At 40.1% G+C, this 20,757-nt stretch overlaps 1 protein-coding gene across 4 annotated transcripts in view; it reads left to right on the top strand.

The window, feature by feature from the left end:
• The window catches only part of UVSSA (UV stimulated scaffold protein A), a 65,334-nt gene that overhangs the window by 7,169 nt on the left and 37,408 nt on the right, over positions 1–20,757 (top strand). For all 4 annotated transcript variants that reach the window (XM_075571238.1, XM_075571242.1, XM_075571248.1 and 1 more), the window contains exons 5-7: positions 188–595; positions 825–934; positions 3,122–3,250. In XM_075571238.1, the coding sequence (XP_075427353.1) occupies positions 188–595; positions 825–934; positions 3,122–3,250 (647 nt within the window). The remainder of the gene's footprint in view (positions 1–187; positions 596–824; positions 935–3,121; positions 3,251–20,757) is intronic.

Raw genomic sequence — 20,757 nt, 5'->3', positions numbered from 1 at the left:
GCTATGAGTATAACCAGTCCTGATACCTTGTAAGAGAGTGCATTATTCGTGTCATTCGTTCATACAGAACTTTTAGAACCTCCCAGTTCTCTTGTTTTTATATCGGTCCTTTAAAAGGTATTGGATAATTGGTGTTTGGAGCATTGACCACCTTTTTTTTTTATTTTTATTTTTTTGCTTTAAATAGAAATGTTGGAGGAGATCCAATCAAGTCTGACGGAGATGGAGAACTGCTTTAAACTTTTGTTGCCAGACCCACTTGATTTTGCTGTGGTCAGTGAGGACAAGGACTCCTCATTGAAAAAGGACAATAAAGATGAAGCAGTTTCTTCTCAGTCTAAACCAGCCAGGCAAACGCCCCCTCTTTCTTGTGATGTGGATGACGAGCAGCCGTGTTGTAGCAAGGATTTGCCTCCTCTCTCCTTGTCCCGCAGCAGTTGTGCGAATGGAGTTCAGGAAACGTTAGGGGAAGTCTCGAGGAACTTGGACTCTGATGAAGAATCAGATGTTGACTATGAAGATGTGGAAGAACCATTCATCAGGGACCATGGCCTTGGATCTCACAAGTACACTCTCAGTCTTGATATACCAACAGGTAACATGCTAATTGTATATTATATTTAATTATTCGCTGTGGAACACAATAATTATAATGAGCAACTTCTTCCCAAGCCCCTGTTCCATGTACTTGACACCCTAAGGAGTATCTGACCTTTTGCATTTCATGTGTGTGTCCTCGGGCATTGTAATACACCCTGATTACAAAAAAAAGGTGGTGGGTGGTAGTTTTCAAGATCCAATTGTGTAATTTATTTGTTCCGCAGAACTGAAAGTGAATGAAAATGAAAATAATACCGATATAGTAAACAACCTGATGGACGCACACAAACTTGTTAAGAACAAGTACTGGCCGGCGGTGCAGTCTTGGATACAGGTACATGTCCGGTTTTTGTTTCCTTTTTGGAGTTTGTTTCTAGTCGGGTTAAGTGGGTTCCGTGTCACCTGTAACAAAGCAAATTGAGAGTACTTTGTAAGTTCTTTTGTTACTGAATTTCATTTTTGCAATAAATATGGTTTCAAATAATTTTTTAAACTGCATTTTGTCAATGTATGTATGCTTTTTAGTGGAATTATTGAAAATAACTTGTAGATCCCTTGTGTCGCTTCTTTTCAATACTTCCAAGACTAATAAAACTTCATCTTGTGCAAAATAGTGCAAAGTAAAATAAAGACACATACATCCTCGCTTGAACTGATTTAAAATAAATTTAAAGTGTGGGGCGGGGGAGGGGGTATACTCGGACCAATAGTTAAATCATTAGTCCCTTTATGAGATTAAGGGCCTCATGCAGAGAACAGCGCTAATAGCAATCTCGCCATTTTCCGGCGAAAATCGCGCTAAAAACAGCCAAAAATGGCGAGATTTGAAAAAAGCGCCATTTTTTTTTTTCCCTTGAAATTCGCCGCGCGGCTGGAGAGTTTCTAATCTCTCCAGTTTTTTTTCCTGCCATATGCAGAGAGCCGCGATCGCCATCTAGTGGCTGTTCGCGCCAAAAAAATGGCGCGATTTTCAACATTTTTCCTCTCCACCAAGCAGCTGGCGCTCCGCGGCCGGTGGAGAGGGAAAAAAAAAAACCCCATTTTTTCCCCACTAGTTTCAACAGCGCTTATAGCGCTGGTTGAAACTCTCCATATGCAGAAAGGCAGTTTTATGCCCTTTCTGCATATGGAGATAAAAACTCTCCAAAAAAGCTTAAATTTTTCCCCCTCTCCAATTCTAAATAGCGCTGCTCTCTGCATGAGGCCCTAAGTTTTATTATAGTCTTGAGATATGCAAAAGAGGGCAGCAGAAGGGATCTATTTCTTTTCAATAATTCTATTACATTGATCCTAGCCAGCACCTCCTCACCTTCTAAAATTAGTACTCCATACTTGTACATTTGTGTAGCATGATTATTCATTCTTTTTCATTTGAATGCTCTTTACTGACCATAGTTTAAATAGGAACCTTTTAGGGTTTGAGGATCCGAATAATGGGACTCTAGTTGATGTACTTTGGGGCTTTAATTGTTTGTGCCTGTGAGTAGGGATTGCCTAGTGACACAAGTCTACATTAATTTGTGTGCGCGTATGTATAATATATATGAAAATTCTGACAATTGCATCATATCAACCTATTAGTTTTCTAATAGTCCGAATTTTAAGTATAGTTTATTTTGTTTTAATGTTTACATACATACGCGCACACAAATTAATACAGACTTGTGTCACTAGGCAATCCCTACTCACAGGCACAAACAATTAAAGCCCCAAAGTATATCAACTAGAGTCCCATTATTCGGATCCTATATATATATATATATTAATAATATTGTATTTTTGGCAAATCAACCAAGTCTGGATTGGTGTAAAGGTGTAAACCTCTCTGGCTAACCGCTTGAGTCACACACTTTCTTACATTTGAAACAACGCAAGCAGAAAAATGAGTCATATGTTAAAACAAACTTCTATTTGGACTTACTTTATGTTGATCTGCCTCCCCTTCATTAGTGTAACACAATATATATCTATATCTATCTCGGGGATGGAAAAATCCCAGGCACCTAAAAACAAAATCCTGGTGCCTTTGTTGAGGCATAGTGCTGACTGACCTGTCAGTCACCGCTGCTACCAGCAACGGTACAGCCTTTTGCTTACTGACAGGTCAGTCAGCACTGCACCTCATACGACGGAATGTAGGGAGGGGGAGAGGGAGCAGGTGCTGGAGACGGGTGCGAAGGGGAGCCGGAGTGTTCCAGGACTATGCCCACCCCTGCTCTCATTTCTCCCAGTGCAGCTAACTTGGAGAGGGGGTGTCTGTGGTGCGCAAACTCTGATACACAGCTGCTGACGGGGAATGCCATGACAGCTCTCCCTTCTTTACCAAACGCTGGCTCCTAAATAATTTGTGCTGGCCCCTATTTAAATTTATTCTTAAACTATTTTTGTTCCCCACTGATAAATATCTACAGTATATATCCATATCCATATATCCTTGTACCTGTTAGTGTTATCTATGGGATACTGTTGCTTTATTCGGTTGACAAGCAAGGTTTATTTATTTATTCTCTCTTCTTTACAGGTATTTACTAAGGCAGGGGTAAATGATAACTGCCTTAAACGCACAATTGACCTCAAAAAGAAATTAGAAACTGCCATGACGATGCATAAGGAAATGAACATTGAATGCAAAAGCAGAGAGAGAAAAGTGGTGAGCGTTTTGATTTTAAGGTTGGCCTTGATTTTAAACGTTCTGATTTGACCGCCACGTTACATAGTGTAAGGGGCGTCTTTAAGGATCTCCACATGGAGATGGGCATAGACCACTACTCACCACTTCATCTCTGCCGTGCATGCTCAGAAGAGGGCGGACTCAAAAGATCACAAAGATATGCATGGTATAGCTTTAATAAATGCTTGTTAGGAAACAGAAGTGTTGTATGTAGCGGATGTTGAAGTACATAATGTTTCGGTTCTGTTTAAGTATGTATGGGGCTTATTTTATATCAGTTTAAGGCCGCCGTGGCTGATATACAATGAGCCCATAAATGGCATAATTCCTCAGAAAAGTGGTGTGTGTGTGAGAATGTGTGTGTGTGTGTGAGAATGTGTGTGTGTGTGTTACTGGGGGGGAGAGGAGGGAGTGTATTTCTGGACGACTGCTAGCCCAGGTAGGCTAAACATTGATTGGACACCTTCATTTTACTCCCCCCCCCCCCACCCATACTCGGGTAATCACATCAGGGTGGCTGGGGGTTAGGGGAAAACAAGAAAAAATGGACATTTAATAACCATGTTTGGTCAGCTGCATATTCAAATAGGCGATGGTGTTGAAAGAGCTAATAAAAACAGAGTTTTAACTAGAAATTTAGAGTCTGAAATTTTGCTCACATTTCTTCAAATCTAAAACAATCTGGATAGATTCCGCAGACCTTTTTCATAAATAAACACATTGAGTTATTAAGCGGCGGATATTAGAAACCCTATTTAGATACGCCAATGGTGTCACTAAAGTACAATTCGTGTCAATTTTTCTTCTCGCCACCGCGATTTATAAATATGCGTTTACAGGGAAACTATTTCACTCTTCTAGAACTCGACATACCGTGGCCTACTGTTTTAGTGGCACAGTAACTCAAAGCCATACATATTCGCAAAAAACATCCATTTGTCCACCAACCAATTTCTTGTCTTTATTGCCATTGAGTTTATTTTTTAACATCTCTGTATAATATAATATTTTTACAGTAGAAGCGTAAGGATAAAGAACTGAAGTTTTTAATACATTTTTCTCATTTACTTTAATCTTCCTTTTATTATTTATCTTTACCGCAGTAGGGAACGTTCATTTTGGGATAGAAATCTTTGAGTGTTATCCTTTTATCTGCTGCACAGACCATTTATCAATGGCTTAGTTATCTTGTTATAATTAAAGAGAGCGTCGCGAAAGGCTAGAGCTTTCTCCATGTACCGACAAACCGCACGATCATGCTGGAAATAATTATTTAACTCTGGTCTACTTGTGAGCTTGCGAAATTCACTTAATCTCCTTGAGCCTCAGGCATCAACATAGGATTGTAAGCTCTTCGGGGAAGGGAATCCTGGTGTGTATGATTATGTACAGTGATTTGTACATTGTCGGCGATACTGTATATAACAACATATATAGAGGGTTATTCATTATACTGCGATAGTGCCTATCTGTGCACTATTGCACGGAAACCGCCATTGACTTCAACGGGAGTTTCCGTAGGTCGGCTCTATTGCAGTTTTATTCTTTTGCGTGCCTCTGACGTTCCCCGAATGTCACGTGGGCCACGACTCTCGGGGTCCCGTGACGTATATGACATATCATGTCGTCATTGCTCATTTTGTAGTGGGAGAGAGATCTTTCACTGCTCCCTCAGAGCGGTGACCAAGATTGTAACACAAGTGGAGAGCCCCCTTCTCTTCCATTCACGTCATGGGGGGGGGGGGGGGGGATTTTTCTAGATTAGACGGTCCATGAGAGGATTTTGAACAATTATGAAGTCCTTTAAAAAAAAAAAAAAAAAAAAAAGAGTGAGTTAACTTCAATAAAATGCATCTTGCTGAGCAGGATCCAGTTTTCCTTATACTCCAAAACCATGGGTGTGCAAGATTTTTTTTTTTGGGGGGTGCGTTGGTTACAAAGGCCCCAAGCTCTTTCTCTCCCGTCCTCTTCCCCCCTCACCCCCCCCCCAGGGCATTTAAATTAAATGACGGGTGACTGTGCGAGGCCTCTAAGTAGCTTAGCTTGATTCAGATGGCTTCTGGCGATGCGGGGTCACGTGATGTTAAATGACCCCACTGCGTCATTTGACACTTGCTTCAAGGTGAGGGGTGTCGCGTGCAGTGGGGGAGAGCAGGGCAAAAAGTTTGTGCACCCCTGCTCTACAATACATGCAATCTGTTTTGATAGAATACTCTGTATGCCACTGGTTAGAATACTCTGTAATCCACTGGTTATATATGTGGAGTATCCCTGCTCTGCTGTAAGTATTAATATATGTCCATGATGGCTGCTATTAGGGATAGATAACTACAAAAACTGAGTTAAAAAAAAACACTATTGTTAAACACTCATAAACTAGCCTTTTAAAATAATACAGGGAATAATTTGGGTCCCTCGTTCAATAAGCTCTCAGGAGTGAAACGTGTATCGGGCCATTACGATGTCACAAGGTCGACTTAGGCGCTTTAGATAGAAAGCAGTCATGCAGTAGAAGACGCTGCAGATTTTTTGATACACTGTAGGGACTGAGTGTAGGATTTATCCCCATACTTGCAGCTTTATCATATTCTAAGCACATTTGCAGTATTATTTTCATTCCTCAATGTATACATTGTTTAGAATCAGTCATTGATAGTTACAGCAGGTCACAGGGTGAGCTCATGTCGCCCTCGTCTCGTCACTTCTCTTTCTCACACCGATGATTTACAGATTTTATTTCTTCTCTCTATTTCTCTATCTTGGCAACTACTTAGTTTGCACTCATACTCGTGAGCAAGCGTCATTTCACACTCTCACTATTTCTCACTTTGAGAGACACAGGTTATTCATTTGGTGATTACACTGCTTTATTTTTTTGTATTTCTCATAGCAAGTATAGATTTAGTTTATTATTCTTAATAGCAGTTCTGTTCATCATTTTATATTTCCCATTGGCTCCATCAACAGTTGGTCGCCGCTTCTGTTGAGATTTGACCATATGTTTTAATTTTGGCAGCATCTTTCCTAGTATTACATTTTACTGCATATATCAAGTTACTTTTTTTAAATATAGAGGCTGCTCTTTAAGTGCTTAACAATGGGGGTCGTGTTGAATATAATATATATATATATATATATATATATATATATATATATATATATATATCACACCAAATTAAAGGTGCAGTTCCCTCTTGTTTTTTTTTTTTTTCCTTAATTTTTCAAGGGCGTTTTTCCCGCAGGCCAACCTGAAAATTCCTGCTGTCGGGGTTAGGTGCGCATAGCAGAATCAGACTTGTCAGAGCCAGAATGGGACCATGATTCTCCCTCAGAGTTAGACACCTGCTTTTCATGCGAATGCCGAAAAGTTTGGGAGTTGATGGATAACAGTTGACCACGGTGGTCAGCTGTTAACCAGCAACTCCCTCACCTTTCTGCATTTGTATTCCTGAGGGAATGTGGTTGTTACTTGTTAGAGGTCGAGTGATTCCTGCAGTTGTTTGGCTTTCATCCATCTGTGTATATCTATATACCGTTTTTATAACCACTTAATATCTTTTACACCTCAAAGTGGTGTAACCTTACTGCTGTGTTTTTGTGTTTGGGGAGCGCCAAATAGTCACATCTTTTACCCCCCTAACTTGCTTTTCATGCAGCCTGGAGTCATGTGTGGACACAGATTTCATGCCATTTGTTTTCAGGCTTTTGAAAGCAAAATGATTGTTTAAGGCTTGGTATAAAAGTACCAGTAAGAATGTGTCTGTGATGCATTCTGTCCTCCTTTTTCGACGGAACAAATTAGTTTAATAATCTCAGAAATCTATATTCTGTAAGTGTACAGTGCCGACACCCGAGGAAGATTCATGTTGGGTTTGCATGTTAAGTAGCGGGAGAACGCATTATTGGGCTTTTGTGACTCTCCCCCAATGTGTCTAGTTGATTTACCATGTTCATTTCGCTTGGTGGATGGGCAAAACCTATTTCCTAGAAAGACACAGTAGTTCTAATAGTTCTGATATATTTTATGGGTAGGAGGCTTGTCTCTACTGATAAAATGTATTGCCCTCTGATTTCATGAGTTTATTAGTATGTTGGCTGAATTACTGTGTTGCATAGCTACTATGTGTACAGATTTACTTCTCTGCATGGGATAATACGGAGATAAAATATATAAATCTTTATTGGCTAAGCTTTTAGTCCCTAAATATTTAGTGCTGCCAAGACGCATTTAATACTAATATAATCAAGGACATCAACAGTAGTAGTTTTGTGGACATAGCTAATTAGATAGCTGCACTCTGAAGTGTCAAAATTGTGATTTATCTCATCACGAGACTCGTTTGTCTGCTTTTCAAGTTCTATTTTTGAATGCATCTCAGTAGATTGTGTTACTGTGTTATTACCACAAAGTAAGCAGCAGTGTCCGTTTCTTGATTTAACTTAAGTCTAAATGAAACAAATGTAGGAGTACGCATATGCAAAAATTATTTATTGCAAATGTGTTTTTCTAAAAGACAACTAACTGGATACCACTAGGCCCAGATGGGCCAGTGATCCAGTAAAGTCCCCCTATAATAGCACTCAATGTCACTCTGGAGGGAGTACTATACAAATATAGATGGTAGACTACGGAAATAAGAAATAACACGGACTGTAATGTATATTGGTTAAAAAATATTTTTAATAGTAAAATAATGGGGGTTAAAATAGGAATACACGAGTGGAGACGTGCCGCTAGACCTCCTGGTCGGATGGCCAATATATATGGGACACAAATGTACCAGAAAGGATAGATATATCCAATGGACTAGGTAATACACTTTCCAGCCCAACGTCTGGTCTGATGTATATAAAGTACCCCAATTGTGACGATTAATACACACTACTAGAGGTGCTCCCCCAGTGGGGTCTGCAAGAAGATAATACCTGGGTAATAGCCCAGGCAAATGCGACAAACCAACCAATCCGCTGGGTGGAATGGAAAATCCTATACTGCAGCTACACACAAGAACGTGTACTGCCTGGGGGCATCAGCAGATAAATGGCCCTACCGCTAAGGCTATAAAGTGATCGGACAGGTGGGTATCCCTACAATGTCCCCAGCCTAAAAACGCTGGTAGAGACCGAGTGTATAACTCGTATGTAGGCAACAGCAAAATATTTCTGTGTGCACAGCCAAACATCAAATCCTGCTAACATCCCTGTAACGAAGGCTATACAGTGTACGGACAAGTGGGTGCCCCTACTATGTCCCTAGCCTTGTATACCGGTATGGGAGATGGTGATTTGGCTGAATGCAGATGTGCACAAACAATACTTCCTAAGCCTATAAAGACTCACTATGAGTGTGAACCAGCACTAAATCCCTTCTGTATGGTAATGTAACAGGAGGGTGTGCTGGGTATGGCGCTTTGGCGGTCTTGCACAGCTCTCTAGCTGGCCCACTTTTCACCTGCGCAAAGGTTCCTAAAGTGAACAATATCTTCCTTCAATCCATACCTATATACCATCTGTCATGAACAGCGCTCAAGTGAGCACGTGACTTGGATACGCAACCGGGGTTAATACAGAAGGCTACTCTATCCAACTCGCCTTTCTTCTCCGCAAGGTACTTTCAATTAGTTATATTAACCCCTTACTCAATTGCAATCATATCTATCTGCTTCCACCACCCAAGAAATATGCAAAAATATGTTAATATTTCTGCCAGGTCGTGTGTGTGTGTGTGTGTTCTTAACCCACACATCTGTTGTAGCAAAATATGTCCGAAAATGTAAATTACACTCTGTGTGCAACAGTTGATTCAGAGCCCAAAGCATCACTTAAGAATCGTTTAATATATATGTAAAAATACAGTGCTTTAGATTACAGATAAAGATTACCAGAACATAGTTACAGTAAATGCAGAATAGTTTCTTTAAAATAAAAGGATAAAACATAACACTGAAATCCATATACAGTACGTTGCCATAGGGGTTTTTTTTCCCCCCCAGAGAGGGCACTGGTGTAGAAAGACGAAAATTCCTGTGTCTCATCCCCAACATACCTCTGTGGAATTTATCATTAAAAAGTAGGGCTTTTTATTCTGTCTTCCCGTCTTTGGGAACACTGAGACCACCCCTGTCGTAAATCAGCTGCTAGGGTGACGGTTTTACGACTTAGAAAAAACCCTTCTCTTAAAAGACCTTTTTAAAAGGTGCCTCAATATATGAAAGACTTCATATCATAATTCCTCTAAACTTGGACAGATGCAAGTCATATTAATAGATTCAGCGAGTTTGCTGAATGTAACAAGACTGGTTTCGACCGACTTTCCTATAAGTTTGAGTGAATAAAGGATACCTGTCCCTTACTACCTTTGTAGACATGAAGGGATTGGCCTTATTGCATTTGTCTCCTTGCAATTATTCCCCATTTCTAAACGCTCTGATTTAGAATAGAAATTATCACCTGATAGCCTCATTTTTATTTGACTATTGTGAAGTACCATCTTAGCCACGCCCTTTGAACCTTGCAGAACCCTCCAGAGGAGGCCTTGAAAGTCCCTTTTAAAAGTGTCCTGTTTATCTGGGTGTTGGAAGAGCCATAATTTTAATTCGATCTCTGGCAAATAAATTTCCCTTAATTCTAGATGTTATCAGTCCCATACAACACATTTCACTTTTAGTGGACTGTAAGTGATAATTCCCCCCCCCCTCCACAACCTGTCAAACCCAATATTTTCAAGACAAACCAACCACATTAACCCCATAAAGCACCCGATTGATTAAAATACTTAATATCTCATGTTATGATCATAACAGACAGACATATTTCCACTTACATTTTTTTTTTAAATAGTTACTTTTTTAAATGTTTTGAAACGTGTGTATTTTATGTAGACAGGTAACCTTGACCATGGACCAAGTGCAAACCGGGAACTCGCATGACGGGTACGGTTTTTGGTAGATCTGGGTTAGCAAGATGTCTTTCACCGGTGATTCTGAAACCCTCCTCAAGCACCTTAGGCTGCGTCCACAGTGAGCGCACGCGCGACCGTGCTCGTGGTGTCACGCGCGCCTGTAGCTGCAGCGATTTGTGGCTTGGGGTAGACGCGACCGGGATGCGTGGCCGTGACTTCAGCTCTCTTGCCCTTATTGGGCGAACCGCGCAAGTGCCCCGGCCGTCGTGCGACAAATTTGTCTTCTGGTAAATTGCGCATGCCCTATGGCCTGCCTCATAGAGGCACAGAATTTTGATCGCGCCATCGTGGGCACGCTCACCATGGACATGGCCTGTGGAAGCAAGCCAGTGCTATATTCATATGCAAATTATGTGCAAGGTTACGCCTAAAACTTAATGTGATGGGTTGTCCCTCTGGAATAGTGTGAAGACCATGGGCGTGCACATAAAAGGGGTATAGTAGAGAAGGCATCACTAAAATGAAGTTGTGGAGGTGTTGTAGTATGCTAGCGATGCTCCTTCACGGCTTGTTTAATTGAATCGGGTCAAAATCCCACCTTGCTCCTGATAAAGGGGACACAGGCACTCTATAACAGAACTATTCCATTACTTTTGAAAACCATTGTGTATCCTGCTGCATACACTTCTTGCTGACATTTTAGGCAAACAGGCGATATCAGGGTCTGCAAATAGCTCTAAGAGAGAAACAAATCAGGCATACATTATTATCCAAGTTTGAAAGTCGTCATAAAGGTATGAATAAAGTTAGTACCTCGCAGACCCCCTTAGCATGCTTAGTGTTGTGTACAGATGTTTGAGTAATTATAGTTGCATTTTATTACATTGCAGGAAAACATTGGTATGTACAGTTTTGCGTCATTTAGCTCTCTGCCCAGTAGAGGGCGTGCATAGCACATGCTGCAATTTATTTCCACTCACCACTTTGGCTAGATTTGATGTTGGCTGGGATTATTTTATTATTATTGTTTGTTTATGAAGTGCCAACATATTCCACCGCGCGGATCAGAATTACAGCAATTACATAAACGATGACATGTCAAATAAGCAAACACAAACCGATACAAACCGTGATGAGGACCCGGCTCGTGAGAGCTTAAAGGAGCTTTTAATGTTGCACGGGATTGAAGCAGGGGGTCTTCAGAACTGGACTCCATTAATTTCGCTCCGGGGACCCCCTTCTTCAGGAGTTACCTCCGTAGGGGGTGCTAGTAGCCGCTCCAGGTAAGATAGCTGGGCTTTAAAGTTTAAAGATCCCGCCTCACATGGGCCAATAGGAAGCCGAACCTGATGTCACGGCCTCCCATTGGCTCGCAGGGCGCGTTGCTAGGGGCCATTTATTACGTGAGCTTCAGTAGCCGAGCGAGAGCGGCTACCCTCCCCTACTACGGAGGGAAGTATCTCCGGAAGCAGGGGGTCCCCGGAGCTGAATTTAACGGGGTTCAGCTTGGGAGACCCCATGCTTCAAAAATGGGTAAAAAAAAATTAGCCGCCTTACTACCTTTCACCGAACCAACATTACAGTTCTTCATAGATGAAATGATAGTGTACAGAGCTTTCAAAAACCTCATAAGTTTCTTTAAGTTCGCCGTATTATTGCCTACACGCAATAATACTTTTTATTTTCCCTTTGACATAGTATCTTTTGCTCTATTGACTGTCCTTTTAATAATAATAATAATAATAATAGCATGTTCTTGTATAGCGCTGCTAGTTGTATGCAGCGCTTTACAGAGACATTTTGCAGGCACAGATCCCTGCCCCATGGAGCTTACAATCTATAGTTTTGGTGCCTGAGGCACAGGGAGATAAAGTGACTTGCCCAAGGTCACAAGGAGCCGACACCGGGAATTGAACCAGGCTCCCCTGCAGCAATCTCAGTGTCAGTCAGTGTCGTTGCTCACTGAGCCACTCCCTCTCCCAGCGTTTTGTGTCGCCAGCGTATGCATAAGAACAATGAAGCTATAGTGGCAAATTTGGCCTCTGAATAATGTTTTTGTGCCTTTTTTTTCGTAATGTAGCTATTAGCTGGTGAATGCCCCAAGAGATGTGATTCTCTTTCAAATGCTATATTTAGTTTTGGCTTTTTTTTCCCCCCTGATATCTTCAGTAAAAGTCTGCTGTATTTTTTTTAGTTGAATCCTGCACATTATAAAGATGACATTATAACGTAGTGAGGGCGTGTAAAAAGCACTTGAGTGAGACTCATGTTTCACACTGGATCTCCTAGTCTGTGGCAATAGCTGCAATATCTCGCAGTATTTTAAACTGTTATTAAGTTTGTGGCACGGGCATACAAATTAGCACATTAAGTGGACAACTTTTTAGTTCCTGTACCTGTAGTTTAAACGTCTAGGAAAGGCGGGTTTATGGTTGGAAGTAGAAAGCCCAGAATCCAAATAAACAATTTGAAATTGGTCATCTTGACTTAATGTGCATTTTCTTTTTCTTGAAGAAAAACAGTGTTTTACCCAATTCAAAGTTGTGTTGTAGTAATGTTCAATTATGTAATGTAATTAATACCAGTTTTGTCTTTAGTGAGCTTGCAAAACTCTGACCACTAGTTCAGCTAATATAATATTCTCTTGCCCAAAACTCTTCTTGCATGGCACTGCCACCACTAAAAAGTCTCAAACAATGGACTGAACCCGCAGCCTAGCTTAATTTGTATTTAAGTGCACTTTTTATTTCTTTATCACTTCATAGAATAAGTATAACACAAAGCACAAAGATGCCCGTGATGGGGGCAGAGTATAGTCTCGTCTTCCTGTGTCACGTTTCATGACCTAGACACGTGCTCAGAGAAAAAGTCTTGCTTTAAGCCAGGGGTGCGCAAAGTTTGTGCGCTGCGCCCCCCCTTCCTGCCAGCCCCAGCGCTGCACCCCCCACCCCTTTGACAGGAACCGGCGTCAAATGACGCCCACAGGTCATGTGACGTCACGAGATCTGCAGCGTCATTGGACGCACGTTGCCATGGCGAAGTGAAGTAGGAGACATTGCAGGGGCCTCACGCGATTCCCCAGTTTGCTCACCCCTACTGTAAGCCATCATGCAGTGACACTAAAGTTTAACATCGCTAGTTTAGCTTGAAGTTTTTTAATGCAGCAAATATAAATCCCATTTGTGCGCACATCCGCATGTCTCAGACAGATCTGCAACCCTATCTTTCCCCATTATCGCTTCCTAAACAGTGCTTCCACTGCAGCCGGGGATTCTGGGTAATGACGTGCAAATGAGCACCCGCAGTGAGTCGCTCTTTAGGTCTTATCCATTTTAACATGGACCCCTATAGCTCTAATAGAAGCACATGCATGTTTTTAGAAAGCTGAAGGGGCATACCATTACTGTTGGAGACACCCATATTGGGCAGTGAACATACACGCATCAGCTTTTCATTTTATCTGCGGGGACCAGATGAGTAATGATGACATTTTCAGAATATTCGTTTTCCGTTTATAACAACCAAATGACACTAAAAGAATTGCAATGGACCAATGACCACAATTATGCATTTTGTAGAGCCTTTTCATGTTGTCTTTTCCCAAAAATATTTTTGGCAGAACTGCACCCTTTTTTTTGTTAAAAACCATGACTCGCTTTGATGCTGCTGCCTGCAAAACGCACTAATTTGCACAAATGTAAATGATCTCTCTGAGCAATGTCCATTCCCCTTGAAACATTTTGTCTAAGTGATTTAAATTCCATAATTTAACACGAGATAAGGCAATCGGAAATTCTTCTGGAATAATTAACAAAGCATCCTTCCCCTGAGAGAAATTAGCATCTTATTCTCTGCTAGCTTTTTTTTTTTTCTTCTTCTTCTTGTAGAAACAAAGCAGTCGGAGGCCATATCAAATTCAGTGAAATTGGCCATGAAATTCATTGCCCAGTAAATAAAGATAATTCCACTCAAAACAAACTGTATGCTTCTTCATTCTGGGATCTACAGTGTATAATGAAAATGAATGTTTTGCCATTTAAGAAACAGATAAGCACTTTAAGCCAGGATGCGGTTTAACCGCTTCTGTGCTGGGGGAGCTTACAATTTATAAGGACACCCTCATCGGCCCTTTTGCTACCTGTATTAGCTAAAATCAGGTTCTGGCTGCTTATTTGTATTGATATTGCCTTGTGCTATATGCGCCTAAGCAATTGGTCATTCAGCACTGTTTGTATCAAGCCCAGACAATATTTTTCTTGCCCTGCCTTGGAGAAGAAGCAGGCATGTTTGCTGGAATTTTATGTTAAATCACTGGACCTTGGAAATTATTTCTTGAGCCAAACCTAATCTTCCCTCCCCTGCTGAAATTATGCTTTCTAAATGTTGCCTTAGTGCCTTTTCCATTTTTAAGCATTTGAAGCATACATTTTAACATCCAACCTACTGCTGCTTGATTCAATGAAGTTGACCTAGGAGCATGAATTTCACGAACTAGTTTTGAAATTACTGTATATGTCCATTTATTTTGAAATGGAATATGCGTAGCCAGAAAATATGATCATCATTTCTCTCAGGCGTGTTGCATTGTTATTTATTTAATTCCATATAGTCCCATGTCAAGTACAATTTAATAGTGGTCATCTTGTTTAACCAAATTGATTTTATTTAATTTTAAGTCTCTTTTTGAATTCTTGTGGCACATAAAACATCATTGGAAGCAGTATATACATTGTAAGATTTGTAAATGGCAGAAAGCCATGTGTATAACTGAAATAAGTTTGAAGACCAGTTATTTTGTAATATGAGTCTATGGTAGCTGTATCTTTTCTGTAACTACATTTGAATAGATGGCTTTAACAAAACATTTGAGTATCTAATTTCTTACGTTCTACAAAAAAACATGACCAGATATAATGGTAAAATCGGATGTTGGTGGAAAGCACAAGTTAGTAGCTGTATCTTTGCAAGGAATTCGCACAGTAAATTGTACTTGGAAATCGGTTTTCATTTGTTTATACTGTTTGATAGTGAAACTGCATTCCCTTCATTTGAAGAACCTCCCAAAAGTTTGAAAAACATGGCTATTTACGCATTAAATATATATATATATTAATGCTTATATTATACAATATCCATTCATTCACTGGGAAGCAGAGCCCTTTTTTTTGTGAGAGAAGACGGCAGCTTTTTATGCTATTAAAAAATATAATGTAATCGGATATCAGGATCATTGTAGACAGGATAAAAAAAAAGAAAAAGGTTTGTTACAAGGCACCCTAAAGAAAATGTACAGATGAAATTCCCATAGGAGGTCCTGCATCTCATTCACTTCAGCGCTGACGAGGTTGAGCAGGTTCTGTGGTAGTAAATTTGTAAAATGCTTTGGTTGAAACCTCCCATCCCTTGGAAAGAGAGAGAGAGGGGGGGGGGGGAAGCTTTGGCTGAGTAGATGCATATGAGATATTGGCATGGCAGAATAATTTGCAAGACCTTCTAGTTGAGGGTATTAGCATATAAATAGCAGATGCAATGGCGACCATCACAGCTGAGTACATTTAATTTTTAGTTTATAAGACAGAATGGGTTTTTAAATGCGTAGCCATCAAGCTTTGCCGAAAAGACAAATGAAGTTTAGAGTTCACTTGCCTTCGAAATAAATAAATGAGAGTGGCTTAAAGCATCCTAAGCAAGGGAGCACAACACAGACACAACCCAGTTTTGTTAGGTGGAGAGTAATTGAGATTGCACAGCAAATTAATTGCAAAATGTATTTAATAGTCCTGACGGTAGTTTCTGAGCTGTGGATTAGCAGGTTAGTTGATGTGCCGGAGTGTTGCAGTATTTCTCCCCCCCTCCAACTCTCTTCCAAAACTAATTAGTTAACATCACTTCATCCAGCTCTGCGAACTGATTAGGTTATATGTTTTCATCGCTTTTATTACCCTATATAGCTTGTTTAATTGTGATTGCCTGGTCATTTTTTTAAGTCCTCTTAACATCGCGCAGAATTGATGTCTAAAACTGTACTATCTGAATATTTGTAATCTGTTTTTATATGACATTCATAAACAATTAATCGGAGTAGTATTCTTGAATACACTACTTTGCTTTTTGCTTTCTATGAACTAGAGCGCTAAAGTAGCTTCATTAAATCATTATTCCATTTAAAAATAAATAGAAATGACCTTTTTTACTACTAGTCTGCCATTTTTGACATCTCGATTTTATATTTATTTTTTTGTAACGGTATTTGCTTTTGTATTTTGTGATTTATGTTTATTTTATTTTGATTGCTTCGCCCCAGAATTCACCCTTTCCCTACATGCTGCTTAACAATCTTATTGGCTTCTTGAAACAAATTAAATCATACTTAAATAACAAAAAAATCCACTTTTTGGGGGGGGGGGGAGGAGAGAGTGGTTTCCGAAGAGCAATGTCTGTAATTCAACGTATATTTTCACCCTTGGCTTTCTGCTCCCTCCCTGTCAGACCCAAGCGGGAAAAGTGGAAAGAGGGGAGTGTATTTAAACCACACATTGTGGATGCTGGACAAGATGGCGGCTCATTATATTTGTGCTGTACGGCAGGGGCAACTGGATTCTAATATGGTTTTCCAGACGTTTCATGCTGTGAAGCAATAAAATCGTTTATAGGTGTCAAACCGTAAATTTGGCATTGGTTCCGTTAGGTCCTTGGAGAAACAGTATATTCTAATGTCTTTATTACAGTATATTTTTAACTAGAAACTTGACAGGACAGTACACTATTAACTCTGCGGCATTTAAATAAAATGTTTTACCGATATTCATGTATATGATACCCCATGGTAGGGTACGTGTCCGCTCCCTTGAGTGCTAAGAAATGCAAGGCAATTTGGGCAACTTGTATAAATAATGTGAAAGCCTATTACATTGAAGATATATGTGAAAGTAGACCAAAAAGCGATGTTAAATGTGTACGTGATAAACATATATAATTGTTGAGTGATACAGTCATGTGAACTTCTTTTTTTTTTTTTTTTTTTTTAATTGCAATGTTGATTCTGTGTTGTAATGTAGCCCCTTTTCTGCCAGCTGGTATTGGGTAGAACTGTATACACTTGCTTGGTGTCTTGGTTTTGTGTTTGCACTTAGCAAAAATGTTCTTTTTGAAATTAGGGAAGCAGGGATAACCCATATGCGATTTAAAAGCAAAATGTTGCATTGTCATTGAAATGAAGAAAAAGATTGCTGCAAATAGCGCTACAAGCTTAAAACAATGTGTATTGTGTGAAGTGAAAGCTAATATTCTAACACTCAAATATACCCAATGATTACTGGGCAAGGCTGCCAGGAATAATTGACCCAAAACTAAGTCAACCAAAACAACAACAACAACAAAAACAATACAAACCGGCGCCTACAAATGTGTCCAAAATCAGTCTGATTAGAGTACAAGAGAAATGACTGTTGCAATGATGCACTTGAACTTCTGTAATTCCAAACTTGAATGAGTCCACTGCCACTTAGCTGCGATGCGTCCCGGTGGCAAGGTGAGCAGCACCTAAACGCCTGCGGTCATTTGTTTGTGGCGAGACGGCCACTACCGAATCTCATAGACTGCCTTACGGCCATTCACTTGAATGTGTCACTTGGGTGTCTTCCAGGGCACAGGGTTATCTTCTGGAATGGCTCCGCTTAATCAATATGGGCCCTAATCTTCAAACAAGCGCTGGCATCGTGATCATGTGATCACTTGTGTGACATCACAAATGGAAGAACGCCTGCTTGCTATGCGTATAATCTCCCGTAGAACGGAGCACACGTCGGACGGTATAAGGGCCACCAGCATGCATTGTCATTGAAATGATTAAATAGCAGTCCAGTGCAAACCCAAGAAATAAAACCCTACGAGTGACGTGTTTCGAGGAAGAAATCCTTTATTTAAAATAGTGTTTCCATGTCTGTTTGTAAATACAAGAGACTGAAACGAGTGTCTGACTTGCTTTAACTCCTCTTTTGTGTGATGTTACTGCATTGTTCAGGACCTGCCCTACCACAGGCAAAGTACCCTCCTCTTTCCTATAGGGTCTTCTCACCGGTGTGCCGAGTACAGGGACAACAATTGATTTACAAGCAATTCTTAAGGGTGTCCTCTAGAAAGAAACTTCAGTTTTCAATGCGCCAAAAAATGGAAAAGGCCGGTTACGTTTGTTTACGAAATGCATGTGCATTTTTAGGCTGGCGGATCTGTTTCCTTAAGACGTTGATTGTGAAATAGAGAAAAACACAAAAAACAACGCACAACGCTCATAGTGCATTAAATAAAATATTATTGGGTTACACAATACAAGGTAAGTAATCTGCGTACATCATGGAAGAGTTATAACAGCAGAGACCTGGTCCTGCTGGTTGGCGCTTGGGTAACCATATCCCTTGAAATGCTGTTATAACTCTTCCTTGATGTACGCAGATCACTTACCGTGTATTGTGTAACCCAATAATATTTATTTAATGCACTATGAGCGTTGTGCGCTGTTTTTTGTGTTTTTCTCTGTTTTAGTTCAGGGGGTGTTTGAGACACCCCTGCTTCTACAGCTGCAGACGCTCGCTTCAATATACAGTTAAGATCACGTAATTAGTTTTTTTTTCACTATTTTTGTTTTACCACCATCTCACTTGGGTTTTTATGTGTGGTTGAATATTGAGTTTGATTTTTAGTAGCGCATTACTATCATGTAAATTGAGAAATAATTGCAGTAAAAGGAAAAAAGTTGGCATGACATTTGCCTGCCAGGTTGGAGAGTCAGTTCAATATCTTCACTATTTTTGGCTAATGAGTATCTCGCAGAGCCGCTAAATCGGAAAGGAGTCTGGATTTTATCATTGTATTTGCTGTACTCTGCGGTGTACATTGTGAAAAAGAATTTCGCTGTTCACCCACAGTTATCACTTTTCTAGTTACGCGGGTAAAATTACCTTTTTTGTTTGGAAATGCTTTTTTAACTGGGGGATGAAAACCTTTGCTTAGATAAATGCTTGGATGCTTTTTTGGTAACCTATACTTGGATATTTTACAGATAAAAAATTGTCTGCTGCATCCGTACCACTTTTGATCTATAATGCAGCATTTTTCATGTGTGCATACAGTACAGAGATTTGGTTTGAGCATGTAATTCTGCCCATAATGTTATAGGAGTTTTCACCGTCTACCAGTATTTTACTCCTTGGTTTTTATCAGCCTGGCATGCAAAAATTCAAGCCAGACTTATCGCCTATCAAGCTCTTTAAGTTGAAACAATGACATGTCTTCCGTAAAGGAGCAAATATGACACTATCCGTGTAATAAAAGAAAGTGAATAGAAACCAACTTAATAATGTAACCGGCTTCCTTAACCTCCTTTTTAGACATCAATAAAGCAAAAACAATAATTTTTTTGTTTCTTTGGAGGAAATGTTTTCCTTACAACAGAGGCCCCATTCCATATGCTAGGAAAGCCACCTCCTCCCCATGCTGGGGAAACATTCAGCTCCATGCAGACAAAAGATGTGAAAACCGATTCCTTGTGTTGGAGAAGTACAAATTCAAAAGAAGGGAGCTGAACATTTTCCCAGCACAGGGGCGTCTGCTTTACTGCACACCGAATAGCAGCCCTTATCTGCAGAAGAGAATAGCTAATACCAATCAAATATTCAAGACCTTTAGTATTCAGAGATCCTATAACCTTGTTACCCCTATTGGTTCATTTTGGTCCAAGAGGCGACTTCAGTTTAAAGCAGAAAAATGTATAATCGGAAGCTGGGCTATTATCACCCCCACTTCCTGAGTTATTTCCCTTTATGTGCCATTGAAGATGATTGCCGGGATTGGTCACTAAGAATCCGCGATGTCCTGCTCTGACATTGCAGCTTCCTACTAGCCAGTAAGACTGAGGCTTGGTTAGCGGCGATATTGATCTCCCAAAAGGGACCGGAAAGTGCTGGCTCATTAAACTGGAAGTATGGCTGCACCTGGGGGTATCCCAGGGCAAAAAAAAAGCCCCTCAGTTCCAATTCCTACTACAGTATTATTTATTTATTTATTACAATGTTAATACATATGCGTATTAGAGAATGCTGCTTTAAGCATTACAAAGCAAACTACATTTGCGTGACATTTGCAGTTAATGTTTCTGCTGAAACGAAAAATATTAAAATGAGACTAGTTCTTATTCCATTGACCGCACGGATTCCCAGATCAGAGGACTTGCGAAGCCTCCATCCCACATTCTTCCACCTTCCTTAATTTCATCAGCTCAATAATGGACAAGACAGAGTAAATTGTCTTGTGTGTTGGGAAAAAAATGTTACACCACATGCATTTACTTAGTTAGGACTAATATAGATAGTTTAGTAAGTTAGCTCAACTTCATCATTTGAATTTGCTTCTGGTAAGAGAAATCGACGCTTCCTCCTTTTGAGAGAGAACTACAAACATTACTTGCTAACTATGCCCAGGACAGACTTGAAAACGAGAGTTAACTCAATGTATTACTTCCTGGTAAAACATTTTATAAACAAATATATATTTAGTGCCAAATGCATGCAGCATTTAAATGTTATGTTCT

This window comes from Ascaphus truei, chromosome 1 (genome assembly GCF_040206685.1).
Source record: "Ascaphus truei isolate aAscTru1 chromosome 1, aAscTru1.hap1, whole genome shotgun sequence".
NCBI classification, from domain to species: Eukaryota; Metazoa; Chordata; class Amphibia; order Anura; family Ascaphidae; genus Ascaphus; species Ascaphus truei.
This window is presented reverse-complemented; position numbering and strand designations above follow the sequence as displayed.